The 16,651-nt window shown below is 40.8% G+C and overlaps 1 protein-coding gene across 1 annotated transcript in view; it reads right to left on the bottom strand.

Annotated features, from left to right (window-relative positions):
- LOC148023242 (uncharacterized) overlaps positions 1–16,651 on the bottom strand; it is an 85,778-nt gene that overhangs the window by 43,903 nt on the left and 25,224 nt on the right. The window contains exons 12-20 of the mRNA XM_087695334.1: positions 14,985–15,039; positions 9,927–9,991; positions 9,555–9,731; positions 9,321–9,386; positions 9,140–9,250; positions 8,737–9,057; positions 661–928; positions 425–554; positions 64–328 (exon numbers count right to left, since the gene is read on the bottom strand). Coding sequence (XP_087551460.1) covers positions 64–328; positions 425–554; positions 661–928; positions 8,737–9,057; positions 9,140–9,250; positions 9,321–9,386; positions 9,555–9,731; positions 9,927–9,991; positions 14,985–15,039 — 1,458 coding nt within the window. The remainder of the gene's footprint in view (positions 1–63; positions 329–424; positions 555–660; positions 929–8,736; positions 9,058–9,139; positions 9,251–9,320; positions 9,387–9,554; positions 9,732–9,926; positions 9,992–14,984; positions 15,040–16,651) is intronic.

Raw genomic sequence — 16,651 nt, 5'->3', positions numbered from 1 at the left:
TCTTAAATTTTTCTGCTTTCAAATAGAACATTAACTTCCACCTGACAGGCACAGATATACAACCTTGGGTTCCATAAGTTCCAGGGCCTCCTGCACTTGTCTATTTAGCTCTACATTGTTCAAAAACTGACGCTTCGCCAGAATAGGAAGACAAAACATCTCAATAATTCTATTCACAACTCGATCTTCAACGTTCTGACGATAGTCCAACATTTTTAACCGTTCTACTGCAATCTCAATAAGACCCCCATCCTTGTAGAGCCTCACTGCTTCTGTATATCTCTCAGCCTTTTCCATACACTTGGCTGCACGTTGATATTCTTTTGCTCTGCATAGAATGGCACAAAACTTGAAATCTGCATTGAATCTTTTGCACAGGTTTAACAACAAAGTTATTGACAATGAAAAACACTGATCACAGTACCTAACAAATGCATCAGCTGCAGAACAAAGATCTCCTGACTTTTCCAATATTTCGCCAGCCTGGATGAAATAACCTCCAGAGAGCAAACAAGTTACAGCAGCTTGTACTCTTCCAAGATTGTGGAACAACTCTGCACACAATCTGTATTAGTACCAGTAATAATGTAACATTGGGTATCAGAGTGTGTTTTCTCGTGAGCTTTCCTAACAATGACAATTTACAATTAATTCTTAGACCTGCAGCTTGAAAGTACAACTTTTGTCCACCACTAGTGTTTCCTGCATCCATACTTTCTTGAGCAGCTTTTTTTTTAATGTATGCCTCACACAAGTCCTGCTTCTTCTGCTCTCCCGCATTCATGAAGCAATAAGAAGCTTGTTCATAGAGCTGATTCTCAAAGTACACCATCCCTCTTTCAAGCCACTCTTGAGGGCTGCTTTTTTTGGCTATTGTCTTCAATTTGTCGTTGAGACTGGAACCGCCAATGCCTGAGACAGTTAAAACCTGTAACACGTCAATTCAGACTTGTTAGCGTGAAGACAAATATGCTAAGCCCAACCAACCCTAGTCTATCCTGGTATGAACCAATATAGAATATCTAAGTCCTTGAAGTGCTGTTTTCTAGACCTGGAAATCAACATGCCAAATTTCTATATGGAAACTTGAAGTATTAGAACTCCACAAGAAGTACTAGAACTCGACAAGTCACTTTCAATGACAAAGTAAGTTTGCAGATTTTATGAGAGCCACATGATGAGAAAAATAGGACGGCGCTACTTGGTTGGGACATAGTCCCAGGAGGGAAAAACAGAATGGAAAAAGACTCGATGGGTGAAATTTTGATGATCTAGAAAATCTAGAGGCCCTACAGCAACCAAGCCAAAAAAGTTCAGACAAACATTGAAACCGGGAAAGGTAAAACAATCTTGAAAGAGAGGAAAGAATTGATCTCTAGAGACTATAATCACTTAGATGAATGAAGCATCTTACATGCCACATAATAGAAAAGCTAAAACATGGAGATACATGACAAAAATATCAATATAACCCTCAAGAACATCAGGTCAATGCATTACATCATCATGGTAGCTATAAGATGAGAAAGATGCAGTCAAATAAAGCACTAAAGCTAATCCATGTACAAAGCGCATTAAATTCCTAGACATCAATAATGTCACTTAGTGCAGTGAGCCTAAACCAGGGTGAGAAGATTAGAGAACAACACGAGATGATGACCTCCATCCTCTAATGAGTGAATGAGAGTAAGCTCCATACCATGGTGTTATGTCAAGCTTGACATAACTCCACGGCTCTCTCCGATGACAGCCCTCTTGTATAAGGTCCTACACTAACCCATAGGCCCAATAAGGTGGGTGGGTTAATGCATCAAAGCCCCTCTCCTACAAGCAATCACAAAAAGCTACAAGCATCGGATTTCTTGCATACAAGTTGCACATGCAGTACATTAATCAAAACCCCTAACTGTAATGCAAATCAAAAACCCTGACCCTAATTTTGTGGTGATACAATTGACATGATGTGGTGCATGGAAGTTTCTATGTGGAAACCATGACAATGACTCAGATGTATCCCATGTGAATAGTGCTTGGACTTCGAGTGAACTTGGTGTTGGTTTGGCTCCACATTGTGGTTGCTCAAGCCACCCACCTTTAGATGCCCTCCCCCTCCAGCTCTGCCTTCCCATCCTGCTCCACCATCTCCCCCCTTTTCCCGCAGCTCCCTCTCTCTCCTCTCCTATGCTTACCCCTACCCTTGCACCATCTACTCTCACAAATGCAGCCCATTGCTCTATCTTAAGTCCCACCCATCCCTGCTTCTTCTGTTCCATCCACCTCCTCCTCTCCCATGCTTACCCCTACACTACTCTTGCCACTTCCTCAACCCAATCAATATCCCTTTCTGTTCTCCTGCTCTCTCCCTATGTTTGCATGTCAGTTCTTTCCCTTTCACATCAATCACCCTACTCTCCCACAACAAATAGTGCCCCTCCCCTCTTCCTATTCCCTTTGCGATCTTCTTTGGCCACTAATCTTTCACCCTCACCCCTACATGTGCTTCTCCAACTCCTCTCTTCATTAACCCCTACCATCCCTTGTTCCTCCATTGCTCTTCCCCACGTGCAGCATCCCCATCGATGTCCAACCTACACATGACTTGGCACAAACCATACAAGCATAGAACGAAAGATAAAGACATGGACATTAGACTCACCTTGCAACCATAGAGCCAAGCATAGTTGCCTCCGTATGTGGTACAAAACAGTCTGTACGGTACGATTTCGTACGTTAAAACAGGCCTGTTTGGGCCACTTGGCCTGCGTGTCCTCATTCCACGTTTCCTACGCCCTGCGTCCCGCGTTTCATGCACTGTTGCGCTTTTTGGGGGGGTGGGAAGCCTTGGATACCTCACCCCACCCCCTTTTCCAAATTCCAATCATGCAAAAGGTGCTCCTCTTTGGATTCCTTCCAACTTGTAGGCTGCAGCCCTCTCTTTGGATTCCTTCTCTCTTTGACTGTTTGAACTTTGAACTTTGACCCTTCTCTCATCTACAAAAGGTGCTCCTCTCCTTCAAGGCTCCATGCTTCCACAACAATTCAACAAGCACTTACAAGTTACCATTCTCATCTTCCTCTCTTGGATCTTGATTCTTGAATGGACTTGTGATTTGTCATTCTCGAATCTCACCTCCCATCCCCTCTTTCCCGCACCCTATTGAAGCATTTGCCATTAATCTCATCTCCCATCCCCTCTATCCCACACCCTATCAAAGCATTTGCCATTCTCATCTCCCATTCCCTCTCTCTCACCTTACTCTTTCAACTTTTCCCCAACCCTCGGGCCTCCCTCCCTTTCAACTTTCAAGACTTAAGTTTCAAGAATCGAGACTCTCTCTCTCTCTCTCTCTCTCTCTCTCTCTCTCTCTCTCTCTCTCTCTGTGGCCTTTTTATTCGTCATTGGCACCATGACTCGTGAGAAGCACAAGGCCTTCAATTTGCATGCAATCCATGTGGAGAGGGACACAAAGTCCAACTCCCACCATTGGACATGCAAGTATTGCGGGAAGTGCTATACAAGTGGTGCAACTCGGCTTCTCCAACATCTTTCCAAGACGGGGGGGCAAGTTGCTCCATGCAAGGAGATCCCTCAAAACATTGCGGAGAAGATTCTCGCCAAGATGAGAGAGGGATCCACAAAAGGAGGAGGAAGTGACTTATCAACACCAACTCCTATGCCTACTAACGAGAAAGCATCCAATGTGGGCGTATCTTCAACCGATGCGAGAGAGGCCTCTACCATTGGTGGTGGGGGCTCCACATCCGCATCTGGCTCTAGTAAAAGACAAAGAGTGGAGGCTAATGTGGTGCCGGAGAGACAATCGTCTCTCTCTCAAGCTCACGGTCATGTGCGTGGATCGGTTGCCTTTCTTAGAGAAAGGCAACGACTTGCGGACATTGAAATTGCACGCACGGTGATTGAGTGCAATCTTGCATTCAATGTCTTAAAGCAAGAGCAATGAAAGAAGATGGTAAAAGCCATTGCCAATGTGGGTCACTGGGTCCATGTGAAGGATGGACCGGTGTCACATACAACAACATAAGGACGAGAAAGATTGATGAAGAGAAGAAGAGGATTGATAGAGCCCTTGATCCTATTGAGGCCGCATGGATAAAATATGGTTGCTCCATTCTCACCGACGAATGGAGTGATCGTAAGAAACGAGACATCATCAACATACTCGTCTCATGTCCACTCGGCACTTACTTTTTGCAAACCGTAGATACCGGCAAGAGGGGGAGAAAAACGACGTGTGCATTCATCTACCGCCACATTCGACAAGCTTTCATTGAGGTATACATTGCAATTTTTGTTTTAAATTTGTTTCACTTTCTTTCATTATGATAATATCATGATTCATAATTGAAATTTGATTTATACATAACTTGTAATTTGTAAATTGTGGTTGTAGGAGGGCCCCTCAAATGTGGTGCAAGTTGTTACCAACAATGCATCGAATTGTCGACGCATGGGCCGTTTGCTTGAGGCCGAGTTCCCTACGATTGTGTGGACTCCATGTGCAAGTCATTGTTTGGACTTACTCATGGAGGACATTGGGAAGCTCAAGTGGGTGAAGAGGGTGGTTTGCAAAGCTATATCAATTGTCACATTCTTCACGGTAAAGGTAAATGCGCTTGCGATGTATCGTGAGCATAGCACACTGGAATTGAAGAAGCCTTTCTTCAACTCGCTTTGCTTACATGTGGTTATTGCTAGAGTGCCTTTATGAGGTGTAATCCCCCTACTCTATGGAATAAGTGGGATGAGCATGAGACAAAGTAGGCCAAAGCCATGCAACGCTTGTGCCTTAATGAGCAGTTTTGGCAAAAAGTCCATGCCGTTGCCATTGTCGTGACTCCCTTTTATAGGGTGCTACGTATGAGTGATTGCGAGGGGTCCACCATGGGCCTTCTTGTTCACTTCTTTAGAGCCGCATTGGCAAAGGCACATGCTTGTACAATGATCGCAGAGACACAACGTGCACATGTTTTAGAGATAGCAAAGAGGAGATGGGCGTGGATGCATAAGACCGTCCATGGTTTTGCCGCATTGGTACATCCGGCCTACAAGTCACCGGCGGTCATGGATGATAGAGAGTTCCGTTTAGACCAGCTTACTTATTTGACTCGTGTGGTCCCTGTTGATGGCCACAATGCAGTGCTAGAGGAGCTAGGATGCTATGCAAATCAAAGAGGGCATGTGGCTTTTGCTTCTCCCACTTGTTGAAGGAGAGAGTCACTTGTGAAGCCTTTATTTTGGTGGCAAAACTTTGGATACGCACTGGAGACCCTTCAACCCTTAGCCATGAGGGTCCTTGCCCAAGGTTGTTCTTCGGGTGTATGTGAGAGAAACTGGATTGTCTATTCTCTCATTCACGCAAAGATTCGCAATCAGCTTAGCACGTGACAGTTAGAGCGGCTGGTCTATTGCCGCCCTAACTTATGCATGATGAGAGCTATGATGAGCATGGGTAGTCCGAAGCAGGTAAAGTTTAAACACTTAACCATAACATTTAAAATTTGTTGTTTTAACTTTTAAACTTTGAACTTTGAAGTTTAAACTTTATACTTTACAATTTAGACTTTAGCATTTACAATGATCAATCGTACGTGCATCACTGCATTGTGTAAGTGAATGTTGATACATTCAAGTTGACAAGCGACACTCTTCCGAGTATACATAAGGAGGTGGACAAGGAGGAGGATATGATTTTTGCAGAGCTCTATAGAGAGCTTATAGCAGCAGATACTCGTGACACTCGCAGTCAGCGTACTCGTGGGCGAGGAGTTCGAGTAGGTGGTAGCAAGGGCATGGTCATTCAACGCCCTCCATCATTGAGGAGGGATGGTTCGAGTGGCTTGCAGACATATGTAAAGCGGGGCTCTAGTAGCTCACATCCTGTGCCTCATGATGGCATCCCCCTCTTGCCTACACAGCCACCACTTAGGGAGCCATCATTTGATGATGGTGGTAACCTCATCAATCAAGATGAGTACAAGTGTGTCTCATCATCGGATGCCGAGGAGTTATCTTCAAACTCTCTTAATGAGCACTCGGATGGTTTTGATGATGATGATGATGATGATGATGATAGTGATGCCTCATCATAGATTCATCATTCATATGACATAGGTCTCTTTTTTTTTTTTAATCAGATATACTAGACTATAGTTGTATCGCATGTTTTGCATAGCCCATGCGACCACGATGGTCACCCTCATGTATTCATCTTATTCTATTATGAAATGGCGATTTCCACTTTAAACATGTATTCTATGATCTATTATTTAATGATTTATGGTTTTTGTTATTATAAAAATCATCTTAATTTTTTTTCGTACTAATATCGTACCGTACCTTGTAAAATCATAAGGTACCAATTAGTACCGTATTTTATCGAATCGTACCGTATCGTACCTTTTGTACCTGACAACTATAGAGCCAAACAAGCTCACCCTCGAGCCCAAAATATGCAAAATTACGAGTCAAGCTCCCATCGCAAGGCTAATGTTCCATACCGTTAGCCCAAACCATGACAGTGTTTCAATGGTGGAGTTGAACAACATGTAAAGTCCAAGAGCGAATCTCACAAGACAGGTTGCACAAATGAGTCCCAAGTCCTTTTTGTAGGACTTAAACCTTTTGGGATGTATTAACACCTTGTGATCAAATAATGGCCAGTGTTGCAAATGCCTTGTTAAGCATATGAATTTTTCTCCTTAATAAATGTTTTTTTCCATAGCAATTTTCTTAGGGACAAAGTAAAGAAAGTGACTCTTAAGCAAGGGTATTAACTCCTATGTAACCTTTGCCCTTTTGCAATTCTTAAACTTGACCAACTACTCAAGATAAACAATCCAATGGAATCACTTGGTCCTATGGTCAAGAACCAGTGAGATACGTGGAATGTCATGAGTTATACTACCATATTGCAAGCACCCACTAGAATATCGAAGGATAATATTTTTCACTTTATGAAAGATTTTGTGGTTATCAATAGTATCCTTTAAGATGGCATTCAAAAAGCAACTCTTAGCCAAGAATACTAACTCCTGTATGACCTTTGTTGGGATCACTTGGTCCTATGGTGATGATCCTATGGTCTTATGGTCATTAAAACATCAAATATCTTCACCATCTTCTCTACCTGGATAAACCTTAATAGAGGTGATTTGTTGGACAAACAAAGCACAACTACCCAAGGTGTTACTCTTGAGTTTTGAAACCCTAAGTCTTTGAGATATATTAAAATAAGGATAGGTTATAGATGTTGAATAGAGGTGATTTGTTGGACAAACAAGGCACAACTACCCAAGGTGTTACTCTTGAGTTTTGAATCCCTAAGTCTATGAGATATATTAAAAATAAGGATAGGTTATAGATGTTGAACAATGTCCTTGATTTTCCTCCAAACTAGTAGATGATACATGTGAAGACCATAAAGCTCAACATGCATTTGAAAAAGGAAGCATGGCCCAAATAAATAATCTTGATGAACATAAATTGGTCATTTTGATCCCTCTAACCACTCGTGTCTAAGGTGGTGCATTATCTCTATCAATCACACCTATTGTTCTTAAAGAAAATAGCAAGTAGCCTCTAAATCAGAGTAATATAAGGTCAAATGCTTGATTGAAGGTCAAAAACAAATGCATGGCTAGTCAATATGCTTCGATTTCAATACACCTCAAGTGATCCTCCTATCCAATCATTAATCTTTAGAAGATTGCATTGAAATGCGCCCTATCAAACTAAAGAAATGTAATGCCACACCTTAGGAGCCACTATGCACGATAAGCACCAATGCAAATGAGTGTGTATGATATCATGCCCATTGGGATGAACTATGGCTTATCAATATGTCAAATGCCCTACAAATATGCTTCAGTTTCAATGCACCTCAACACACAAATGCACATGTATGATGCTGATTGGGATGGACTTTCAAAAAGGTTTGATCCCCAAAGGGAAGCTTTTGTTTGGTCAAATTTTGCATTTATTAGATCTCCTTTTATCAAAAGCCAATAGAGACAATCAGGTCATTGCTAAAGGAGTTTCAATCCCAAATACTTGTATTTTTTCATAGGTTATCACATAAACAATTAGTCTTATAGTTGAGAGTTTTCAACTCGACTTCTTTCGTTAGGTTATTTCTTTTTAAACTCGAGTTCCGTGTGATATTTGTAGGCATGCTACCAAACTAAAGCAGCATGCTGTTCCAATATTGAGAGCCTGGAACAAGGAGAGGATCATGATCTGTTTGGTACCACCAAAGTTTTCCCTAGGCAAGTATGAGTTAGCAACACGATGCTCTCTCATTTGCATAGTGTTTAACTGCAATTAGTCTGCCAATCATATAGGCACTACCCAAAGTAGGTTGCAAAATTTTCTCTTTGCACTCTAAAATGAGTGCTTTCAGCTGCAATTGTGTATACGCAACCTTGGGAGTGATTGTATTTGTCAAGAAGCTGCTAAAGGATAGATATGCTGCTACAAGCAATTTCAGCTGTTGATAGATGAATTCCACATCATGAACATGCCACTTTGAAGGCAGTTCTGTTTACTGTTATAGAGCATAACCATCACATTATAATGAATATTACTGTTATGTGGAATGCTTATGATTGCATCAACCTCAACTTTTATGGACATTGATTGCAGTGGTTACGGACCTGATACCTAACCACCATACAACCCCACATGTAAACTGTAACAATAATCCTCAATATTCAAACCTGGATAAGCCCTAGTGACTTCCAATAGCTTAAGATTGGGAAACTGTAGTCTTTGTTGGTTTCAATGATCCAAAGCTGCTTCCTGGCTCTTGTTATGGCAGTGTAAAGTTGCTTCAACTCAGTACATAAAATAGTGTGCTTGAGAGGATCGAATTTTGGGAATGCTGTCTGTATTCCTTCGACTGAAGCAAGTAATACCCGCCAGTTCAGTTCTGCACTGGAGTTGTTGAAAAAATCAAAAATCATCACGTCATTGAACTCCATGCCTTTTGCCTCGTAAATTGTCATTATAAGTCCAGTTTGAACTATTCCACGGATTCTCTGCATGCATAGTATATGCCATTGTTTAAACCATACATCTTCCAAACTTTGCAGTAGTAATCTGACCTTCAGAGCAACTCACATGCTTTGCATCATGATCTCTGACAAGAATTACTTGGTCAGCCCCAAAATCAACTGGAATATCTGATGAAACCTTGATACTTTGAAACCCCATAGCAGCTATTGGATGTGCCTGCAGTAGAATAAGAACTCGTGACAAAGCAAAAATATCGTGGAGAGAAAAAAATTGAACATTTGAGTACCTCTAAAAGCACAGGGAGAGGACCTTCAAGAACACCATTGTCTCTTTCTAATTTGTCAATGGATCCCTGCAATTAATTCCAATAATGTTTACTACATTCATTTTCCGGGGCAAACAGAAATTGATTAGACTTCCCTGATAAAAAGCAGCTGAAAGAAGAGCAAAATTACTGTATATAACAAATCTCTAATTTTACTGGGGTAAGTTTTCCTAATATGCAAGCTGTAGACATTGCCTTGAAGTACATATCAATAAGGTCCACTATGGATGCAGCTAGCTGCAAGATACCACTATGAGAACGGTAGTTTTTGGTCAACTGTACTGTAACTGGCATGAAATCTTGGAGATCAACCACTTGATGAATTCTCCTGTCTAATTTCTCCTCATAACTGTGGAACATCATAGCCTTGACCTGATACATACATTAGCCAGTGCAGTAAGTTTTTTGCAAGAAATATTGAAACCTTAATAATGGAAAGAGACTATAAAGAAAAGCCGGGTCAATGCAACTAATCACTTCAGTGAAAAAGAATGCCTCACACACGTCATACAATTGGTAAACAAACTCATAGCAGTAGCATATTATATGGACAATATCGCAACATACATCCTCAAATCTAAAAGCTGAACCACGTGAAATTGTTTGTGCTGTGTCTCCTGCCAAAAAGAAACCTGGAAAAAAAGAAACTTTTAAACTCTCTCCTGTAAACTTCAAGCATCTCAAAAGAGAACCATGGCAATTTCTTTGCGAGTTGATTACATGCCGTATGTTTAACATAATGTCTGATACTACTATGGATGGTACAAAGATGCAGTTTATGATATTTTTCTTTCGTGAAAAGTAGCTGTGCTTTTACACTATTCAGTAATCCGAGCTAGAAACAGTATTCACAGATTCATAAGGACAATGCATAGGATGTATGTTCAATAAATTCTACTCAGAGAACAAAACTTTTATGAGATCAGGTAAGTGTGCAATGATGTGGAGACAATTTTCCCACTTTTCTAGATTCAAGAGAAAAAAACCTTGGCATGACAGGAAGCTAGTCAAAGTTAGTTAGCCTTACCTAACCCTGTACCTAGTCCTTTCTACTACCAGTCATTCTAGGACTGACTGTTATCCCATGGTTCATGCAGGAAGATTCCGTACACTAGTACCATGTTACATATGGGGGATTCCCATGGTTCATGCAGGAAGATTAACCACTGTGCCACATTAATCCACTATGACCCGAATCCCAGGGCTTCCATACCATGTGTCAAAAAATCCAAATGCACTGTCATTGAGTGTTCTCTGTATCATTCTACGAACGGCACACTTCAAGTTGTGTGTACGTGGCAGTCTTTCCATCTCAACCTTTGCCTCTGTCACCACCACATACCCTTTCTGCTGCCACTGAGCGCATCTATCAGCTATAGAGCTTGGGCATTCTGCAGTGGGTTGTGTAGCTGGCACCTTAACTGCCTCCCTCACACCCCCCTTGGAGTTCTCAACGCAAGCAACTGCTCACCCTCATCCATAGACCTGCCACCATCCTTGCCCATCCCACTGTTTCATCCACCCTTGTGTCTTGTGACTTGCCTCACTGTTTCCTGCCTTGCCCCGTGTTGAGCATGGAACTCTTCTTCATAGCAACTTTTTCTTCATAATTTACACAGCTTCTACACTGCAATTTTGCAGGCTGAATCTAAGACACTTGCCCCAATCTAGACCCACACGCTCTACTGCTCCCTAAAATAGCTGATATGATGATGAGTGCAGAGTTACTCGCAATCACTTATAGAGAAGGGTGGAGCTAGGCACACGCACACATTGTCAAGCAAGAATTCTCTTCAAACGCCTTGTGCGGAAGAAGCGAGGCTATTCAACGAAAGCATAGGTAGGGATATATCAGCTATATTTGTTAGGAAATAGCAAGAATGCATGGAAGATGTTTCATGAGAGATAGTCCCCCATACAGATTACATCACTAGATGCTTGGCTTGACTATGGGAGAGAACTATATGATGTACCAAGACAACCATCTATGCAAACCCCACAAGCATGTAAGCCAACACATTGGTCTTTCTTCACCTGGAAAATCATTAGAGATGCAGTTTATAGATTACAAAATGGGAGGGCACAAGATGAGGATGGCCTAGTGGCAGAACATTTCTCACATGCTTGTAATATACTAGCACACATTCAATAGAGTAGTATGTGAGGGATCCCATGTGAGCTGGTCAAACAATGCAATAATCCCACACTTTAAGAGTGGCGATCCTTTGACCCCTAGCAATTACAAGACCATCATGATTGGCCATACATTGGCCAAGTATGGATCTATATTGGAACATGAACTCAATGAGTAAGCTGAGATGCAAAGTAGGAGAGCACAAGGACACATAGGTTTCAAACACGTGTATACCACACTGGACCATATCCTCACACTCCAGCAATAACACCAAATTCCAAGTCTAATTTACATCCAATGTAGCCATTTCCTCATCCATGTGTTTCTTTCAATGAGCAATGTGCATGATCACCAATTTTCTCAAAACAAGTGGTTCAATTGATTTTACAACATTTTGCGTATACGGTATGTTAGCAAGCAATATAACCACCATCATATGTCAACATTTGCATAAGATATCTCACACGAGTTAACCTACATCCCTAAAAGCTCCACCATAGCTATTTTCTTTCAAGCTCTTATTTACTTCATTTCCCCACTTCCAACTCACTGACATTCCCGACATTCAAATCAAACTGAGCACTGAAGTGTCGTGCATGATTTGAGGAGGGGAAGATTGAAGAATCAACAAGGAAAAGATTCAAGAGAAGACCAAGCCACTTTAACTCAAGCTTCTTCCTTCACTTTAAGCTCTTGCTTCTTCTCAATCAACTAAAGTATTTGTTACTCAGATCTGAAGTTTCCAGCCAGTATAAATCTTCAAGAAGAAGATTTGGAGCACACACGTGAAGATCCAAGCACCCACTTGAAGATCAGGCAACCCACCATCTATAGTACTCTACAATCCTTTACATCAATCTTGGCTTTCCTAACACTAGGTATATGAACAACTAGAATCCTAAACTCCTCATCCATAGTCTAATTTAAGTTTTCAAATTCATCATCTACATGTGAGTGACTTGCAAAGGCAATTTCTCATTCTAGTGGCATACCCCGCACCTTCCTCCCCCCCATGAAACATTGCAAGAGAGTCTGATTGCAAGCCCCTTATGGTACTTCATTAATATTAAAGATAAGCCTTTACATGAACCAATTGTGACTCGCCCATGCGATCAACGCAACTGTCACATACCACCACTCTTTTTCCTAATGATTTCTCACGTGCTTGACTCTTCAATGGACCATATTAACTCTAAATGCTATGTCCTCGCTCTCACCAACCTTGACCAACAAGATTTGAATATGTCTCAAATGCACACTCAAACCAATGTCTTCAAGCACACAAAGCTGCAATCACTCCAATGTTGGCCAACATGTCATTGAGAAATGCATTCATGATCTCTCACTACTGCCACACTACAATCAATGAGGAATTTGCATGAATCTCAATCCCATACCAATCTGATTTGCCATATAAGGCCTCAACCTTGATTGTCCAACAATCCTAGAGCTTTTCCCTAACCAATGCACCTTCAATTCATTGTCGAATTGAAGTAATTCAGACCTGTAAACCTGCTGTCCATAAACCCTAATCTCTAGCATGCATTTGCCCTAAGATTGGATGCTGAATTTAATGCTTTGGGTGGCCAGAAAATCAGACTGCCCCATATCTTCAATCATTTGGCAATCCAAAACAAGGGGCAAATTCAGTACTAGTTCATTTTATTTTACTTTCGTACTCTTTCCAAAGAATTCTCTAGTTCCTCTTTTTGGAATTAAACTCTAGAAACTTTCTAGGCCCTTTTTTGGGCTTGAACCCTAGAAACTTCTCTAGATCCTCTTTTGACTTGAACTCTAAAACTTTCTGGGTCTACATTTCTTTTTGGAGTTCTATCTCTAGGGACTTTTCAAGGTTTGTAGAGATTTTTTGAACAAAGACATCTCCAAAAAGTTTCTAGAGTTAGGTTTCACTGAGGGTTTCCAAAGAACGAAAATGTCTAAGAAGATTCTTTCTATCACCCATCTCTTCTATAAAAAGGGCAAACACTATTGTAAAAAGGACCATCTTTGTATAGTAGAAATGTGCCATTTTCTACTCTTTGCTACGTACTTCTCATTTCTCTTCCCCTCTCTAGTCCACCTCTTTACTCCATTGTATTTCACTCTCCGGTCCAGTCCACTCCACCTCACCCTCTGCAATCTCTCTCCCTCTTGCCTCCTCTCTCAAGCTCTCTCTCTCTTATCACCTCTCTCTAGCATTCTCTCTCCTCTATCCTCTCTTATCTCCAACTCCTCCCTTCCACTTCCGCTAGCATTCTCTCCTCTCTACTCTCTTTCCTTCATTTCCTCTAATCTTTTGTCTCTTGGACTTCTCTATAGACTTTTGAATTTTCTTCAAGATTCACTCTAACCTCTCACTTTTTCTACAGCACTTCTCTAACTTCTTTGTGGCAATTTCCAAACTCTTTCATAGCTCTTTTCAAACTTTTTTGCAGCATACCATACCTTTCTTGAGTGCCGAAAGCCATTATCCACAGCAATTCTGCACCGCTTTTGGAGGCAATTCTAAAGCATTCCAAAAGCATTATGACTGAATGCAAAGCAAGCATACTACTCTAACGAAGCCACCCAAACCATGCACACATCCCTACATTATGTGTGTTGAATATATTAAATGGAGTCATAGAACACATTACCTTTGGTGCCAAGTTGGGATGGCATATTGCTAAGCACAACAATTCTCGTTATTTTAAGCAACAAAGAAACCTAATGTAATGGTACTAAGCTAGAATACAACTTATTAATGGGCAAAGCATTGTTTGTCCTTTTGAATACCATACTTTTTTATTTAGAGTAAGGTGAAGACTAGAAGATGGCCTCAAAGGATCCAAGAGTGAAGTAAATGTCACCATATGGAAACCTGCCTCATTAGCATTCACCAACATTACCACCTTTCCCAATGGCTATTTTCTTCTAAGATTTTGCATAGTCCTACTTGTAGCCGACCAGACCCAATGGACTTCTATTCGCTTCCTTTTTCTTTGTTGTTAACTATGCAAATTCCTCTACAAAATGAGAGAGCTTGCTAGTATCAAGTTGGTTCATAACCTCTTTATTCTACAATGAAATAGATCTCGTTCACTAATCCACAAACTCAAGGAAAAGATAGAGCCTTCAAATTCTAAATGTAGAAGTTCTTGTGTGGGGATGAACCATGACATGACACTAAATAAGGCTTTGTTGTTTCAAAGGAAGGGATTGGATGGTTTTACAAAGGAACAAATTATAACACCTTAGGCAAGAATGGTGAGGAGTTTGTTGACCTCTAGCAAACTATTGGCTGCGCAAAGTCTCTGTCAAACACTGAATAAACTTTAGTTTCAGGTCAATGATATGCTGGAATACTGTTTCCCTTACTTGTAATTAAGTATCATTATTGAAGCATGCAAAGTTTTTCTTTGATAAACTTATGTAGAAAGAGATGCATCATTTCACGGATTTAATTCCATACATAGGAATAATAATTAAAGAAACATGCTGAATATGGTTACCTTTAGGGTTCTCACAGATCAACTGAAGAAGCTTCAACTGAGACACTGTCAAATCCTGCAAAAGAGGTGGAAATTACTACTCTGCAGTCAAAAAGAGCAACTGAAATTGACTAAGATTTCGGTTTATGTGTACAGTCGTTCATACAGAACACATTCCATCATTGCTCAACAGATGGACCAACATGTATGCATGTTAATATTCTTCACCTATTAGTAAGTTGTCACAAGAACACATCCCATTATTTCTCCCATAAATGGACTAATAGCACATGTGCTTCACCTACTAATAAGTCATCACAAGACGCATATCACATCAATTTATTTCACTAGCACGTCTTAATTCTAATCTTGCGTGTGATCAAGGTGAATGGTTCTCATCAAAACCTCTTCATGGAAAAGATCATATATCACATCATTCCTGCATGTAAATTCATGCATTACATAGTAATTTGTCAGCATAATAGTAAGGTTTCTCACTCACAACAACGTCAGGGTATCGAGCTAATGCACAACAAACAATAGTCCATATGTTATAAATGCTAATGTAGAAAATCAGTTCACACTTGTGTAGCAACCAAGATGATTATGTTGATCAAACAATATTCCTTCCACATAGTACACCAACTTTGAAGCACCTTATCTTCCTCTGTTTTGCAAGTGTGTGAATTTAAACATCTCATTCAAGATCCCCAAGCTATATTTAATGATATACTATAGGTTGCAAAGAAAACATAAAGTGATAAAGCAACTAACACAAAGAAAAGAATGAAAAATGAATGACAGATCGGAAGATCAATTGTAGGCTCAAGGAGCAAAGGCTACCCAACAGCTATTCTCTCACAAGAGTTGGTTGAGGGAGAGTGTCGAAGAGTGTCACCTTTGAGAAAGGATCCTGAGTGTAGTAAACTATCAATATCAATGCAAAAGGTTATCATGGGACTGAGTCAAAGCTGTAGATAGCAAAATGCAGTAGTCATTGATGGCATGGGCTGTCTGCAGGTCTACGCAGCAACAAAAGCTCCACAACCAGCCAGGGGGCAACACAGACTGCAAGGTGCAGATGATGGAAGGGCTGGGGGACTGACTGGTGCAGTCCAAACAGAACCAAGTGATATGAAAATGCATCTTGGATTTACAAGGTAGCAAATACAAAAGAATGCAAGGCAAGGCAGCAAATCTTGTAAAGAAATATTCAAACATAGATTACAAACACAAATATACAACAAAGCACAGACTGATAAAAGAACTTAGTAGGGTTAGGGTAGCTCAAAGACAATGAACACAAAAGATGAATGAAGAATAATGAGTGAATAAATACAATCCTCAATGCAGTAAACACACTATGCAAGGTGAATATAAAAACCTCAAACTCATCTCTTTGAAGGATTGAGGCAAAGGATATCTGCTGGAAAGTGTGTCATACTCTGTACAGACCCCAAAACACAACAGACAGCCTCCGTATGTGTATGCAACAGCAAGCCTAGATTTGGAGAGTGTAGATCAGGCCGAGTATGACTTGGACTGCTCAAACAGTAGGCAGCAGCTAGAGAAAACAATCTGGATAAGGTAGAGGACTGCTGAAACTGAAAATGCAGCTGACTCTGATTATGTGGAAGGCTGACCGCAGCAACTGGACAGTAAACATAGGCTATATGATGACGTCAATA

Source organism: Lygodium microphyllum, chromosome 16 (assembly GCF_053477565.2).
Source record: "Lygodium microphyllum isolate KBCC chromosome 16, Lygodium_microphyllum_v1.1.10, whole genome shotgun sequence".
In the NCBI taxonomy this organism is placed as follows: Eukaryota; Viridiplantae; Streptophyta; class Polypodiopsida; order Schizaeales; family Lygodiaceae; genus Lygodium; species Lygodium microphyllum.
Note: the sequence above shows the minus strand (reverse complement) of the source record. Positions and strands in the feature narration are given on the sequence as shown.